The 16,412-nt window shown below is 40.0% G+C and overlaps 2 protein-coding genes across 13 annotated transcripts in view; both read right to left on the reverse strand.

Annotated features, from left to right (window-relative positions):
- Positions 1–518: 518 nt before the first annotated feature.
- Positions 519–3,998, reverse strand: srsf7a (serine and arginine rich splicing factor 7a). 5 transcript variants are annotated; one of them, XM_073861156.1, is made up of 9 exons: positions 3,888–3,998; positions 3,690–3,777; positions 2,696–2,920; positions 2,139–2,318; positions 1,992–2,060; positions 1,871–1,909; positions 1,288–1,401; positions 1,113–1,199; positions 519–1,024 (listed from the first exon to the last, which is right to left on the reverse strand). In XM_073861156.1, exons 3-9 carry the CDS (start codon positions 2,911–2,913, stop codon positions 973–975), a joined length of 759 nt encoding a protein of 252 aa, XP_073717257.1. In that variant the 5' UTR covers positions 2,914–2,920; positions 3,690–3,777; positions 3,888–3,998; the 3' UTR covers positions 519–972. The 5 variants fall into 5 exon arrangements, with proteins under 5 accessions (XP_073717257.1, XP_055055698.1, XP_055055699.1 ...); XM_055199723.2 differs by having other exon boundaries at positions 2,696–2,923; positions 3,888–3,994; XM_055199724.2 differs by having other exon boundaries at positions 2,696–2,923; positions 3,690–3,789; positions 3,888–3,933.
- A 307-nt stretch (positions 3,999–4,305) lies between these two features.
- The window catches only part of slc8a2a (solute carrier family 8 member 2a), a 29,685-nt gene continuing 17,578 nt past the window's right edge, over positions 4,306–16,412 (reverse strand). For 7 of the 8 annotated variants that reach the window (XM_055199717.2, XM_055199718.2, XM_055199716.2 and 4 more), the window contains 11 exons: positions 15,929–16,156; positions 15,565–15,819; positions 12,412–12,855; positions 11,566–11,915; positions 6,955–7,058; positions 6,421–6,438; positions 6,192–6,304; positions 6,042–6,080; positions 5,738–5,837; positions 5,380–5,649; positions 4,306–5,292 (listed from right to left, as the gene is read on the reverse strand). In XM_055199717.2, coding sequence (XP_055055692.2) covers positions 4,916–5,292; positions 5,380–5,649; positions 5,738–5,837; positions 6,042–6,080; positions 6,192–6,304; positions 6,421–6,438; positions 6,955–7,058; positions 11,566–11,915; positions 12,412–12,855; positions 15,565–15,819; positions 15,929–16,156 — 2,298 coding nt within the window. In that variant the 3' untranslated portion in view covers positions 4,306–4,915. The remainder of the gene's footprint in view (positions 5,293–5,379; positions 5,650–5,737; positions 5,838–6,041; positions 6,081–6,191; positions 6,305–6,420; positions 6,439–6,954; positions 7,059–11,565; positions 11,916–12,411; positions 12,856–15,564; positions 15,820–15,928; positions 16,157–16,412) is intronic. The other variant, XM_055199719.2, reaches the window with a different exon arrangement.

Genomic DNA, 16,412 nt, shown 5'->3' on the forward strand with positions numbered 1-16,412 from the left:
ATATCCGTGCTAAATTACTGCTAGGATATACAGAGCTTTAATCGTTTTCGTATTTATCCGAATCAAATCATTTAACCACTAAACACCATTAATAGTTGGGCCACTGTCACGTTTAACTACAAACAGTAGTTTTGTGGGGAAATCCCGACTTTTAAATTAAGGGCAAAGAAGTATATACGTTTCAGCCCTTGGCAGTTAAAATGTAATTGATTGTGATGTAAATTGACACACATGTGCGTCTTTGGGCAGTGGTAAAAATGGACCATAAAATAAATCCTCCACTTCACCGAATTCTTATCTAATTCAAATTCAAACTAAATGGAACAGCTGTTTAGCTTTCCTTTATAAAGTGTAGTTAAGCAACCCTTCAAATTTACATACACAAAAATAGGAATGCTAGAATAAACAGCGTTGCCATGACTTCGTGAGAGATGCAAATGTAGGCTTAATATTATAAACAATGAAAAACACTCAAAATGGAATTAAAATAGCTTAAGTACACAAACATGCACTGAAAGTTGGTTTTGTAAAGCTTTATTAAAAAGATCATTGCCATTCTCAATGCAAAAAAAAAAAAAATTCTACACCAAACAAATCACAGCATACTCTTCAGCTCATATAATACACCGACTAAATCACAATATAGCTCATTCACCACCTTGCCCACAATTCACTGACCACAGGACATTTGCTCAACACTGAAATAAAAACAATGGAGCTTAAAATGTTTTTAAGAGTCTGAGAAAAAGAAGTTATAAAGAGGATACGTTAAGAAAACAAATTATACACAAGCTGCTTGAGATGATAGTGATCTTTATACAAGGTGGTGGTGAGGGGCAGAGGGCTTCATCATTCAATGAAACAAACAAGAGCTTGGTAGCTACAGTAGAATCAGGATTGAAATCAAAGGGGAGATAAAATGCCTTTCAGCCTTGAGGCAAAGGTGGAAAATGGGGGTGAAAGCAGATCAGATCAGTCAGCGTCCGGTGTTGGACTTCTCCTTGGGCTGGCAGACCTGGAATGACTAACACACAAGACAGTAGCAGCACCTACACATTCTCTGACAAGAGACTCTTTTTACATAAACACAGTGGTAGACTGCATAAACATACCTGTCTTTTTTGTGGCTGACTGACCGCGAGCGAGATCTGGACACACTACGTTCCCTTTGTCTGGAAGCAGAACGTGAACGGGAGCGACTTGAAAAGAACACACAAGTGTTAAAATATGAAATTCAATGAACATGTGAAGCTCAGCTAAAAAAATATGCATGGGCAAAATATGTACCTATCTCTACGGACAGGTGTTCTGGATCTTCGAACAGGGCTTTTGGACCTGCGCACAGGTGAGCGAGAGCGGCGCACAGGAGTTCTGGATCTGGAGCGAGCAGGAGAGCCTGACCTAAAACAGACAGTTACATGTTATATACACACACATCTAGCTAGAAATCAACAAGGTTTAGGGTGGCCATTCGTGCCAGTTCCGCCGGACACGTCCAGAACATGTTTTCGGGTTCGTTCTCCGAAAGTCGCGTTGGTCGACCGCATACGTCATCAAGGTTTAACATTTCGGGTTTAATTTCAGAAAAGCAACCGTTACATTAAAAGGTAAGAATGAAACTACAATGATTGTATGTCTTAAAAGAAATAAATCTTAATTTTCTAATGCATTTTAACTGAAATGTGGAACCTCGATGACGTATGTGGTCGAGCAACGCGACTTCCAGAGAACGAACCCGAAAACATGTTCGGGACGTATGCGGCGGAACTGGCAAGAATGGCCACCCTAACAAGGTTTAATGACAAAACTGAAGGCAGGAGATGCAGCAAACAAATGTAGTCACTGGTCTTAAACAGTTAAACAGGCTTACCTGCTTCTGCGTTTTGAGTATGAAGGTGAACGATACTTCCTGTAAAAAAAAAAAAGTATAAAAATTAGATTGATGCATTTATACAATAAGCCTTTTTGAAACTGCAGTGACTGAAACTTACCTCTCGTTACTACGGCTACGAGAGCGGTAGCGCCGACCACGAGATCTAGACCTAGAGCGAGATCCAGACCTGCAAAAATTAAAAAGGTATTAGCAAAATGGTTCGAATTAGTAACTAGAATTAAAGCATTTCCCCATTGTCACATACCTACTACGACGTCCACGCCTCTTGCTAAAGCGATAGCAATCATAGGCGTAATGGCCAGTTTCACCACACTGGTAGCAACGGTCATTGGGGTCAAATTGTCTTCGGTTGGGACGGCCATAGCGAGACTTTCTGGACATGCCGTTTGACAGTTCGACTCGAACGCGAGCTCCACAAAGCACCCTGGAATATTGCAAATCAAAGGGATTAATGGCTTCTCTACCAACCGATGAATTACAAAATGCACGTACACATTTTGACCCTGCCGTTTATGCAACCCAGACCACTCATATAACCCGTTTTACAGAGCCAGTAGCCTAGATACAGGCAGTTTTTTGATTACACTAGGTAAACAACTAGACTCCAAAAAGATGACTACATTTTATTCTGCATCCAGAACAATACCATAATGTTGGGGCTTTTGTGAGCGGGGGAAAAAACAGTGATAAACCGCCGACACTCACCCCCGTGGGTCTGAGCTCCCTGAAGAGGTCAGGGGGTTAAATGTGCTGCAGTAGCATCATGGGAAATGTAGGCAGGTAGAACTCAAGTAGACTCACTTTCCATCCATCCCCTTTACGGCATCCTCTGCATCTCTGGGATCCTCATACTCTACGAAGGCGAAACCAGGTGGGTTCCGAGCGACCCAAACACTCCTCAATGGTCCGTAGTAACTGAAGGCTCGTTCAAGTTCACCTTTGGCCGCGCCGTTGCCAAGATCGCCGACATAAACCTTACAGTCCGCGGCACGCGAGGAACTTCGGGATGAGTACGACATCTTGCTCCTCCTGCAACGTGAACAGAGAAATGATGCATTTTAACTGTACTCAAAAGACATTATAACCATGCTAAGGTCTAATGCACAATACAATAACCATCTAAACTAATTTTGTGGAGTACAGCCTGCCAAGCTTGTTGAAAGAAAGGCTTACAATCATTAAGATTAAGTACACATCATTAATCCATCAGTGCTTATTTAAGTGAATGGATGTTATACTTGTGTTGTGCAGTACTGCATGAACCAACAAACATCGCAACTCTCGAACAGCTGATCACACAATCACGCAGATATTCCCAAAATGGATTATGGGAAAGATGGAGTTACTTTGTTTAACATTAGTACATGTAAAATTATTTACTAGTGTATATGCACTACTACACGATGATTCCCCTTGTAATCTCAGATGCTACAACTCCCGATCCACGGCCACCGTGTACTGTGTATGATACATTTTTTTAAATAAACAGGACTAAAATAGCTCACTAGCATCGATAGGTCAAACGCAACACGCGCATAATGTATTCTGGGAAAACGAAGCAACATGTTTCAGCGCCATGCAAACAAGATTAACGCCATTAATAAGTGCGCCAGAAAAGCAGGCCTCTCTTTGTTTGGCACGTTTTTTGGACCAAACGATACACCTACCGAAACAGAAAAGACCCGCGAGCCGACACAACTGTTAAATCCTAAACACAAGTGCAAGATTTGGGAACGCAGCCACGGAACAAAAACGTTGAAACGATATAAACAACGTCTCTAGCACGCGGACTTACTGTGAGACTCGACGTCCTCGGTTCCGTGAGAGGGCGCGTGGATGTCTTCTTCTTCCGGTTGATTAAATGCGCTTTAACGAAACCTTAACTGAGGAGAAAACTGTTCATGAATAGAATCAAAATAGTATCGCTTAAACTATATTAATACTCAAATCATTTCTGATGTGAAGACTGATTATTCCAAAAAAGATCTCTTACCAATTTATATCATACGCTTCACGCTCTTCTCCCGGAAGCGTCACCGGCTGAGCGTGCGCGGCCTCGTTTACTTCTCTTTCACGAATGGGCGGGGTTCTTAGTCCCTAAATATGATTGGCTAATAACGATGTCACTCCAGCAAAAGGCGCGTTTTCCACCAGTATTCCAAACCTAATAGCGGCTTTTCCAAAATAAATTTGGGATTGTTTGTAGTATAATTGTAGGCTCTAAGTTTTTAATATAATTTTTTTACCCTAATTTTATTTAACATAAAATTACTTAGCACACAAAGACCACTGTTAGAACTACAAAAACGTAAAATAGTTTTTTTACACTTAAAATAATTTTACTTACAGTTAAATGCCATTTTTCAATAACACATTTGAGTGCATTTTATAAAGTGACACATGACAGACTCATTATTTAAATTAATATATTAAGATTTTTAAATATAGATTATACATTATTACTTTGATAAACTCGATAAGCAAGATTCCAAGTTCTCATAACAGCTTATCATCAGTGCTTGACATACTTCAGTAAAACTAGTAAAACAAGTTTAACTTGTCACATTTTGTTCACCCCAATGCAGTGCACAGCCAAGTGCACCTTCTCTCTCAGAAAGCAGCCTGGCATTTCCCAAACAGATGACACTGTATGTACTATAATTACTTGTTGATGACCAACAACAACATAACAAGACATCACAGTCCTAAAAAAGTGTAGATGCAGTGTGTACAGATAGTACGTCTTCAAAGTCAGGGTCTGTTGATGTCAAAATTCAATGTTCATAATGTGCTTTGATTTAATGTCCTTGAAACCAAAGCCATTGCTGTGCACCAACGCAGCCATCTGCACAATTAATACTTGCTGCAAACGTACAATTTTTGTATACAGACAGTGCATACTGTGTACATTACCATGGAAAATACAGTTTATACCACCACGATTTATCTCACAGCTCAACCTAATGCCGTCTGTATTGTGTTTCCATTAAGTCTTTGTTAGTTTTCTTCATTTCTCTGTCTTTAGAAGCCGGTGATGTGACAGTAGGCCTCAAGGCTGGAGAATGTGATGTAGAGAAGCCACAACCCGACGAACAACATTGAAGTCAGAATCTTCATCCCTTTGGGCCCACCCAGCTCTCCGCCCACCGATGGCCGTCGCCGCAGCATCAGCACGCCAATGTCGATAAAGGCAAAGATGGTGAAGAGTGTGACGGAGAAAGCGAGTGATCCAGGGTCTACGTAAAACACCTGACCTTTAACCTCCCAGTAAATGGCTGCAATGGACCATGCCACTCCAATCCCAAGAAAGACATTAACTGCGTTGCTACCAGTTACGTTTCCAATAGAAGCATCTGCATACTGATCTTGCTGGGCAGCAACCTTGCTTGCAAATGTATCTAAAAGGAGGAAGAGAAGTGAAAAAATGCCTAGTTGGTAAAAGTTTTTTTTTTTATGTAGATAATCCCACAACAACTCAGACATACCTGGTATGGAAGTTCCTAAGGCAACAAACACCACAGCGGTGACTGTGTCGCGAAGACCAACTGTGCAGCCAAAATGAGATGCCAAGTCTCCGATAACGGCGGTTAGCATACCGATAACCATAATGGATACGATGAAGCAGGCCCAGCCGTTCCAGTACTCTGTGGGCGGGACGAAGGCAAACAGAACCTTCCAGAACACCGAAACCATGTGCATGAAATAATCACAGCGAGATGGCTGCTGAGGATCCCCTCCTTCCTCATCACCTTCTCCTGAGAGAAGGAAATAAGTAACTTATTTCTTGAAGGTGGTTTATTACAATTTATTTTACATATACACAACTACACATGAACACTCTACCTGCACTGACTGTTACTGCTTCGATGAATTGCTCTCTCCAGGTGTGTGTGCCAATTAATTCGGCAAGATTAGTATCCTTCAACAGCCGATCTACTGTTTTCTAAACACATATACACCAGTGTGTCACTATAGTTTCATAAAGTTCACACGGTCATGAAAAAGCTGGAAAATCAAGGAATTTCAAGAGTGTACTCATGCATATTCGTGTGATTAAAAATGATTTATTCAATATGAATGTGTTTTATAGATTAGGGTATGCAACCCTCCAATACACAGTACACACAGACTGGAGAGGCCACTATACCGCACGTAAGACTCCATTAGGGGCCATTTCCTGTCGGACCTACACAAGAGGAAAGGAATCAGAGTTAATGTTTTAATGCCTGTTTGTTATGTCCTAAAATGGACACTGCTTCATGTGGTTGTTGTTCAGTACATATGACATGTGGTGTACCTTGAAGGTCATGTTCTCCTCTATTATGACTTCAAGCTTGCTATGTTCTCCGAGAATAGGCTTTCCCTTCTCTGCTATACGTCTGGCATCCTCCACCTCTGGACCGGCCAAGGCTGGGATATAAGGGGGTGTAAATACATATTAAAAGTATAGGTGGAAGGTATGTCAATTTTTTAATAATTTTAAGAGTTATGCACCACAGAATAAATGCTGATTTGCAAAATCTTACCCTGATTTAACAGCAGATCTGCGGCATGCGAATAAAATTAATTGCTTAATTAATTTAGCAGGGTTTTAATAAATCAAGCAGTCAATAATGATTTATTATTGTCTGTAGGTGCAAGCACTGGCCATATGATTTATTTCCTAATTGTTATATAAACACAAGTAACTGATTAGTTTACTAATGAACCTAGTGTTAATTCTCTCTTTAACATTCACTTTTATTCAAACACATTGGCTCATATTACACAGTCACACAAACGTGAGGCCGTGTGTGTGTGTGTAGGTGAGCTGGGTCTTGTTACTGTGAGTGACGCATGTCTAGTTTGTCCTCTGTTGTGCTGTTATTGATCTGAAACTGGACACTGGTCATAGAAATGTGTGTGTGCCTGAGAGGTGAGTATGGGGCTATTGGCAATATCTCAATAGACAAACCAAAAAAAATACATTCAAATAAATCTTTGAATCACAGAAAAATTATGACAGTACAACTGTGATCTATAATAATTGATCTCTCTGGTTAACAAATATACACACACACCTGAGATGCCTCTCTTCAGCCATTTGGGTTCTTCGAGGACAATGTAGAAATTTTCTCGCTTTTCATATTCCTGCACGTTAATAATGCGCACCTGTAGCGTCTTACTACACACAGAGACAAACACAAAGAGCAAAGGACAAATAATCATTTCCTCTCGGTTTTACCTCTAAAATATTAAAGGAGACCTCAGCATTTAAATCACATCAGAGTTGGGCCTACATGAATACTTTACACACAGTGCATGAATAATTAACTTGCACACATAGACACAGTTGAACTGAGAGGAGCTTTGTGTACTTTCTCTCCTCTCCTAAAACCCCTGCTGCACTGGCTATTGCAGATTTATGACATTTGTTATTACTATAGGTAATGTTAATGCTGGGTAATGTTAGACAGCACAGATTTTAATCCCATCGGTTTTCACATAAACACACAAAATGTGATGCTAAATAAAATCCTGGCAAATGTACAGTATATTGGATGAAAAATACATGTTATGTATATATTAATATGAATGTGTGCCAATTATTTGTAGAAAATACACCCATACATAATATACTAAAGCTAGACTTATAATTTAAAAAATAAAATTATGCTTAAATGAGTTAAGTCATTATTTGAAACAAGTCATTTTTTATTGGTAAACAATAAAAATCTTAGAATTGTCTTTGAATTTTGAGGTCATCCCACTTTATAAAGGTTTTGGTAAATTTACAGCATAACCAAAGAACTAAAATATTTTTGGTTTTTTGCAGAATCTTGTATCAGTGTACAAAAGAGCTTCTGTCTTTGTCAACCTTTTGTGAAAATTGTTTTGCTAAAGACCTGACCCAAACTCATACTGTGACTAACAGTAACTTTACATAGTGCTTACCGGTAAGCAGAATTCATTAAAGCAACAGGTTATAGTTTAAACTCCAAGCAGTCCAAACCATTATGTAAAAAAACTGTGAAGAGACACATAAGTAAAACAGAACACACACATGCATTTATACATTTATAGGTGAACTTTCAGCTTTAAATATTCAATTTAGCGCACTATTTGGTTTCCAGTTTTCAATAATCTGAAAGCAGTTTGTGTGAATTTGCCAATAATTTGTGTAAACTTAAAGGCAGTGTAAAGCTCGATTTATAGTAGTGCGTAAGTAAAAAGAAAGTAAGCAGAGGTTCAAAAGCAGGGAATTGAGACCACTAGGGGGCCTCAGCAAACTTCCAATTAAACTGCTTAAAATCACTAAGACCAAAGGCATAGATTTGGTTTTAACATTGGGGGCGAAAGTGTCTACTGTTTTTATGCTTATATTAATTATTGTATAAATATTGGGTTTTGATGTAATTGCTAGTTTTGATTATTGGGGAGGGGTACCTTCCCCATCCTCCCAGGAACTACGGTTTTGGATATTCTGAAAAAAAATTCTGTCATCTACTAACCCTTAAGTTGAAAATATTTTGAAAAATGTTAATAATCGATAACAGATCTGGGGCACCATCCACCCCCACAGTATTATTTTTCCTACTATGGAAGTCAATGGTGCCCCAGACCTGCTTGGCTACAAACATTCCTCAAAATATCTTTGTATTCAGCAGAACAAAGAAATGTATACAAGTTTGGAACAGCTTAAGAGTAAGTAAATGATGACAAATATTTCAGTTTTCAGTGAACTATCCCTCTAGGAATGTATATTATGTAAACTATTAAATATTTTGCTAATATTTATCAAATATGTAAATCTTTTAATTTGTTCCCCAAACACTGCTTTTTGGAGGAAAATACAGTTCTTGAAACATAATCTGATTTGATACAGTTTTGCTTAACCAGCTCTGTCAGTTATGTTATTTTGTACTGGACAGTGGATATACGTTTTACATCAAAAAGACTGAAAACCACTGAACTTAAATACACTAGTCAACATTTGAACTGGATCAAAAAAGTTCATCAAAATTGTCCTAAGACAAGAATGGGTATTGTTTTAAATTAAGCAAGTCTGCTATTAATCAATGTTATCATCAATGTAATTGTATGCCTCATCACTTTTAATGGTGCCCAGACATGATTGTTTATCACAAGGTGTGAAGTGGCTCGTCACACATTCGTGTAGACAAGAGTGTACCAAAAATCTGTGATTCAACTGAAGTCACATTGGACTAGAAATGCCTCTTAAACATTATTGCCTGCAGTGCAGCAGTGTGGTGCCTTTGGAGTCACAATCCAGCACAATAGTCATAATGGTGATGACCTGGATACTGTACTGTACTGTAGTTAGAGCTTGAAGCAGGATTCAAAACAGAAAATAATGCTTTTTCGTTTCAACAAAACAAGATTGTATTACACATGTTATTGCATGTTCGTACTGTAAAACAAACATGAATTACATGGTTTAACAAATGCGACAAACAAGGTATGAACAAGAAACAACAAATGTTATGCAATGAGTCAACCAGTAGGCAGTGTTACCAGCCTCACTTCACTTGTGCATGCTTGAGATAAGGTTTTGGATATTCTTTCGATGGACGGCTTGCCATTCCTCCAGCAACTCTGTTTGCAACTCCATGCGGATTCCTGGAGGGACCTGGCGTGCTTGCACTCTTGACTGTAACTGCTCCCAAATGTGTTCAATGGGGTTCATGTCGGGTGATCCGGATGGCCACTTCATTCTTGAGATACCCTCCTCCTCCAAGAGCTCCGTCATCAGCCTTGCTCAATGGTCACACAACTGGTCTTAGGATTTCATCCCTATGCCTTTGGCAAGTCAGGCTGCCATTTTCGATGATGACAAGCTCTGCCCTTACATCTATGGGGATTCCTCCCCAAACCATGACTGATGATGTCCCACTAAAAGTGTAACGCTGTACAACATTTTGTACCAAACTCTTCTCCCCAGGGTGCACCAAACCCTCCTACGCCAGTCTAGGAAGTTCACGCAAATCCGGGACTCATCTGTAAAGAGCACTTTTCAGTGTCAACCTGCAGTGTTCTGTTGCCCACTGCAGACGTTCCAGTTGGTGTGCTTTGGAAAGAGGCATCCTCACAGCTGATCTTCTGTCTCTCAAGACAACTTCATGAAGGCATCGTCTCCTCAAAGTCTGAGTGGATACTCGCATCCCTGTTGCATCCGGTAGGTCAGGGCTATTCAAATCTTACCCTGGAGGGCCGGAGCACTGAAGAGTTTAGCTCCAACCCTGATCAAACACACCTGAGCAAGCTAATCAAGGTCTTCATGATCACTAGAAAATCACAGGTGGTTAAGTTTGATTAGGGTTGGAGCTAAACTCTACAGCGCTCGGCCCTCCAGGGTAAGATTTGAATAGACTGGCTGTAAGTCATTTCGCAGGCTGACTGCGGACATGAAACAATTTCTGTGGGCATGCAGGGTCAAGTATCGGTTTTGATTTGGCGTTGTGACTCGTTGTCTGCCTCCACCATGCCTTCTACTCACACTACCAGACCTTCTAAACCTGTTCCAGGCTCTGGAAAAACACTGAGATGTCCCCACTTCGTATGCCACTTCACGCTGAGTCATGCCTCCTTGCAGCATCCCAATGGCCGTTCAGGTCAGAATCCTGCAATCTCACTAAACGTGGCATTTTCAATGCTTTCTGACCTCAAGTGAAACTTACAGAGCTTTAAAAAATCACCAGTTCCCAATTACGGACACCTGTGACAGGTCAATAGGCTTCATGCCCAGCCGCAGTACCTCCCGAACCTCAACCAGCTCCTTGTTTCCTGTCTGCCATTATTGGACAAACTGATTAATCCAGGTGTGTCTGATTATTGTTGTTCTGACTACTGAGGTCAGGCACACCTGGATTAATCAGTTTGTTTGCGACTACTGAGGTCAGGCACACCTGGATTAATCAGTCCGTCCAACAATGGCAGACAGGAAACAAGGAGCTGGCCGAAGTCCAGGAAGCAGTGCGGCCGGGCACAAAGCCTATTGGTACCTAATGACAAAAAAATCATGTCTCCCGGGTGAAATAGGCGGGCCGCCACCAGCCTTCCACTCTGCCAAGCACCTCCAATCAGCAAGTCCCTTTCCGTCATGAGTTGTTGCAACCACGAACAGCACAATATGTCCCGGAGTTGTGTCGGCAAGTAACACCATCCATAAAATACTTTTTTCTGCACGCTAACCAAAGACAGTAAAAGACGCTAACCGAAAGTGCTTGGCAGACACAACAGGAAGTTGCTGGCAGAGTGAAAGGCTAATGGCGGCTCGCCTATTTCACCCAGGAAACTTGTCTATAAAGGATGACATTTCATTAATGACAACTAATAATAACATACTTACATGTTATGCATGATTTGTGAAAGAAACACATTTTGTTTTTTAAAAAAAATTGTTTGATCCACTTCAAATGTTGACTAGTGTATGTTACTAGAAACTATTAACATAAAATTCCTGTAGCTCAGTTGGTAGAGCATTGCATTAACAGCACAAAAGGTTGTGCGTCGTTTGATCCCAGGAAACACACACTGAGAGGAAATGTATTGCTTGAATGCACAGTAGTTGCTTTGGATAAATGTGTTAATGTAAAAAATATAATCATTATGTGGGTCAAGTTAAAACAACAGTAAAGTTTGAATAACAGCCTTAGAGGTGTAGCTTTTACCTAGTCTGTTCATTGGTAAACTCCAACTCTCCTTGTGTGTGTTCATAGTCAACACCCTGCCGTGCTGTACCGTCCTCTGTGTGATACGGTATCACCACAGTCCCTCGTACACCTGTAGTCCGGTTGACGGGCACCTCAACCACACCTGAGCATTCACCCACACAGAGTTGCTGTTGATCGAATGAGAAGCTCCCTGCGTGGTCATCGTCCAGAATGGTTACTGTGGTTACAAAGGGTTCAACTAGTCGGGCACCATCAGTGGTTCCGCCGCCCTCTGCTTCTCGCAGGTTTGAGAGACGCACAAAGAAGTGTTCGTCTTCCTCAAACACATCATCGTCAATAATACCTACCTATAAAATATACATAAATACACTTTTGTGAGAATTGTAAATTCAACTTCTATACTTACCTGAATGCTTTTACCTGATCATCTCTCTTGGTGTCGGAAAACTTCTTTCATGTTTCACTTTTTATTTATTTACAGGATAATATAAATATAGGTTAAAGGTAGGTAGATACCACTTTATACTACTACTCGTAACAGCAAGCTAAACAGTAACCAAGACCTTAACTATATCTGTGACTCAGAAAAACCATCACATCTCTGTCCATCTATCTGCAAACAATTTTGAGATAATTCACCCCAGTTATACATTAAAAACATTATTGCCTGTCTACTTGGGGATTGGTAATGAATTATTGAGTTATTTTAAGTCTGAGTCCACTCTAATGACACTGAAACTACTTAACTGATTATGGTATGAACGGTTAGCTAAGTTTTTGACAGTTCATTAAATAAACTTTTATTTTTCAAATTTTGTAAATCATTTCTTCCTAATTCTCTACCTTTATTTCTTTGCACGTATCTCCAGGTTGAAACACGATGGTTCCCTCACAATAATCATAATCTGTTCCAGCACTGGCTGACCCGTTTTCTGTCCTGTAATCAATATAAAAGGTTTTGGTCCCTGTTCCCCCCTGCAGGCAGACCGACAGACTGACGCTCCCACAGTTTTCACTGCACTTGTATTGCGCCTGCTCAAATGCGATGTGAGCGCAGGTAGCCAGATCATCCTCAGCTGAACCCGCAGCTGCTCTCCTTGCCTGTTCGGCTGCAGCGTGTTTCTTTAGTACATTTCCTGCACCGATCAACATGCGTGTCGCCTGCACCCTGTAGAAGGCACGGCTCTTGTGCTGCTTCTTCATGGTGCTGTAGTTTGCCATCTCGATTAGCTGGTCGAGATCTTTGTCCGGATGCTTCTGTCTCAGGTCCTTCAGCATGCGGATCACCTACAACCACAGATAATCATAGTAATTTCCAACAATCTCATTTTAAAAGGCTTTATATTTAAACTAGTGATGCACCGATGTATCGGCCGCCGATATTTATCGGCCGATTTTTGATGAATTTGAAACCATCGGCATATCGGCAATAGCACGAGACAGGCCAATACCGATTGTTTATTAATTAACTGCATAAAGAAATCCATTATATGTAAAAAATGAGTTAATGTTGTTTATCAAATAAATGCTGAATAGCAAAAACCACCTTTGAAGGTTGTCATGCTGTCTTATATTTGTTTTAGCTTAATTTGTGCCTCTCTTATTATGTTGGTCAGTTGAATGTTAATTAGATCCAATCCATGTTCAGTAAAAATAATTTGATGCAGAAATAAACTAGCTAATAGACCAACTGTATAGTATTGTATACAAGTGTTTAATATCAGTATCGGCATCGGCCAGAAGTTGTCTGTTTAAATCGGCATCAGTATCGGTCCAAACAAATCCTATCGGTGCATCCCTAATTTAAACCCTATCATCACATAAGCAACAGTGTTAGATTTTATAGTATGTTTACTACAGGAAGAATTGCCTGTAAAAAATGGATTTATAATTCGTAATATTTGTGACCATACATCAATGGAAAGCTTATTTATTTAGATTATAAATAAATCTCAAACTCATAAAACTGACCCTTGTGACTGGTTTTGTGGTCCACTGTATTGTGCAAATGATATTAGGGTTTAATTTAATTTAGGTTCAAGAGATCCTGCAGGGTTCCTGCTACTGTTCAAGTGTAATGCCGAGTTCAGACTGCACGATTTTAGCCCTGATTTTGACTCGCCGACAGGTTTTGAGAAATCGCCGACAAATGCCCGAAATCACAGGCAAATCGATGCTCGTGCACGCGAGTGACAATCACACAGTGTGAATTATAAAAGACGCGTTCTGAGAGGATCGCCGTCGTGTCGCCGACACCCGTGAGATTTTTGGCATGCTAAATTTCTGGACCGGTCGGCGATTCAAAATCATGCCGTGTGTATTGTGTTTTGTCTGACAATAACATCGGCTATGACCTACATCCAATGAGATAACAACATACAGGACAGCTGAAAGTTCGGGGAGGAGTCTCTCCAAACATTTCCTCCTTCATAATTTTTATTTCTTCTTCTTTCTGCTGCAAATGCAATTTGTATGGTAAACTTCTTGCGGGTGACCATTTTTAATAATAATCCCAGTCTCACGTGAGAACTCCGGTCTTGCACGCGTGACCTCGCGTTGTTTCCTTCGCGTCACTTCTCGCGTGCGTTTGGTTGTGAGACGTAGTTTGCGGACCGGGAAAAAGTTATCGGCGATTCTTCTTACGGTAAAGTCATGCAGTATGAAAACCCCGGTCGCCAATCCATCATGCAGTCTGAAACAGCAGCGACTGAACCCTTCCCCAGATAATCACGCAGTGTGAAACCACAGGTGACCCGACTAGTTTGAAAATCATACAGTCTGAACTCGGCATTAGTTAACTTCAAAGTCAAGGCCATTTCAAGGACTTTCCAGGTGCAAATCCCCCTCAAATTCAAGGACTAAATGTGGGGACACATTTCAAGTGAGAGCAAGGTTACATCGTGTTACCTTTTAAGATATATTACAGTTTCCCTTTGAGGGAACTCGCGCTGCATCACTGTGGTGACACTTTGGGGACGCCTCCAGGGGTAAGTGCTTCTGAATGTGTATATCAAATTCAACCGTGATGCGGGCGCAAGGAAGTATTTCGTTATCTGAAATATTGCCAAAGACGGCGTTACAGGAACGCAGGAAGTATGGCAAGGGAGACGCCGTGTCTCGTTCCCTTCTCAGGGAACAACAGTTACTTACTTACCCAAGATGTTTTCATGTGTCAAACACAACTATGCAAAAATGCATTTTGTTATGAATCAACATTCGCATACAGAAGATATAAGCATATAAAGCGAACAGTTTAGCATGTATGCTCAAAAAGTCTACAATTTTTATGATATTATCCTACACCACAGGGAATAATATGTTTTTTTTTCCAGAAAACTTCTTGCATAAAATAGATTCAAGCACTTTCAATGACCTGTATCTATGTATTTATATTTTCAAAGACTTCCCACGACCTTGATTTTTTTCCCAGATTCACAAACTTTCAAGGATTTCAAGGACCCGTGGGAACCCTGAATACTGCATAGTACTACCTTTTTTGTATTTTCTGGTTGTATTCTAATACATAGACTGAGAAATGATTACTATATGATGACTACACCATTGGAAAAACTTTAAATGTAAATGGTGGCATAAAACTTTTGCACAGTAGGCCTACTATACTTCTTGTTATTTTAGGTGTTATTTTAAAAGTTTATAAATCCTGTGCTTGGAATTTTCTTAATGTAAAAAGCCATGCTGTTGTCATACTTGTACTTATCATGTGTACCTATTATTACACCATTTACTATTTTTTAATGACAGCAGTTAGATATGATGGAAATTATTTAACACTGAAGTTAATAATTATATAATTTATCACGGTTGTAATATATATAATGTTTATGTTCTCTGGCAACACTTTCCAATACAAATGTGTATTTTATTGCCCATATACTTCTTTAAAGAAAACTGTAGCATAAATCAAGATTAAGGTTAAACCAGGACAATCCTTACCATTATTTACAAAAATATTCAAAATGCGTCTTTCCCCCTCACCTCCTCTCGGTCCTGTTCAGGTTCTTTATTTATATCCACATTAATACTGGTGCTGCTGTTTTGATATTTCGCCCCCATAATGGCATCAATGGCTCTGGGTGCGAGTTCACCCTCCATCTCCACAATGATACCATGACGTTTGTCAACACGGTACCGTTTGTTTAAATACTTGTAAAAGAGCAAGCGCCGGTCAGCGATCCAAGCCATAAGTACGCACAAAGGGAAGAAGAACAGAGTGACCAGAGCCTCCCACACCTTACACACACACATAAAAAAAAGGTTAATTTAATGTTAAATAAAATGTTCACTTATGTAAACACATACATTTTGCAACAAAATAAAAATGTCACCCCCCCACACACACCTGTACAATTCCTGGACTTATGACTGCCAGGATGAGGTAAAGCCAGATGTATGCGAAGATGCTCCAGAATGCAGTAATAAAGAAGACTCTTAAATGTTTAATCTTCCTCACCTCTCCATCAGGTATCACCCAAACACACACTCCGATTATCACAAACATGTTAAATGCAGCGCTGCCCACTATAGTGCCAGGACCCAGTTCTCCTGCCTGAAAACCATGTCCACACACCTAATACAGACACAGGTCAAAATAAAGTACAGCACTTGAATTACTTGTTAAAAACACATATTTTGAATGAACATGAGCAATATACTATACATGCACTAGTACAAACATACAGTATGTTCATATCAGATGTTTCAAACAATAAAGGAAAGAATAAAATCACCTCCTTTAAAGGGGACATTTCACAAGACTTTTTTAAGATGTAAAATAAATCTTTGGTGTCTCCAGAGTACGTTTGTGAAGTTCTAGCTCAAAAGAC

Source organism: Misgurnus anguillicaudatus, chromosome 22 (genome assembly GCF_027580225.2).
Source record: "Misgurnus anguillicaudatus chromosome 22, ASM2758022v2, whole genome shotgun sequence".
Lineage (NCBI taxonomy): Eukaryota > Metazoa > Chordata > Actinopteri > Cypriniformes > Cobitidae > Misgurnus > Misgurnus anguillicaudatus.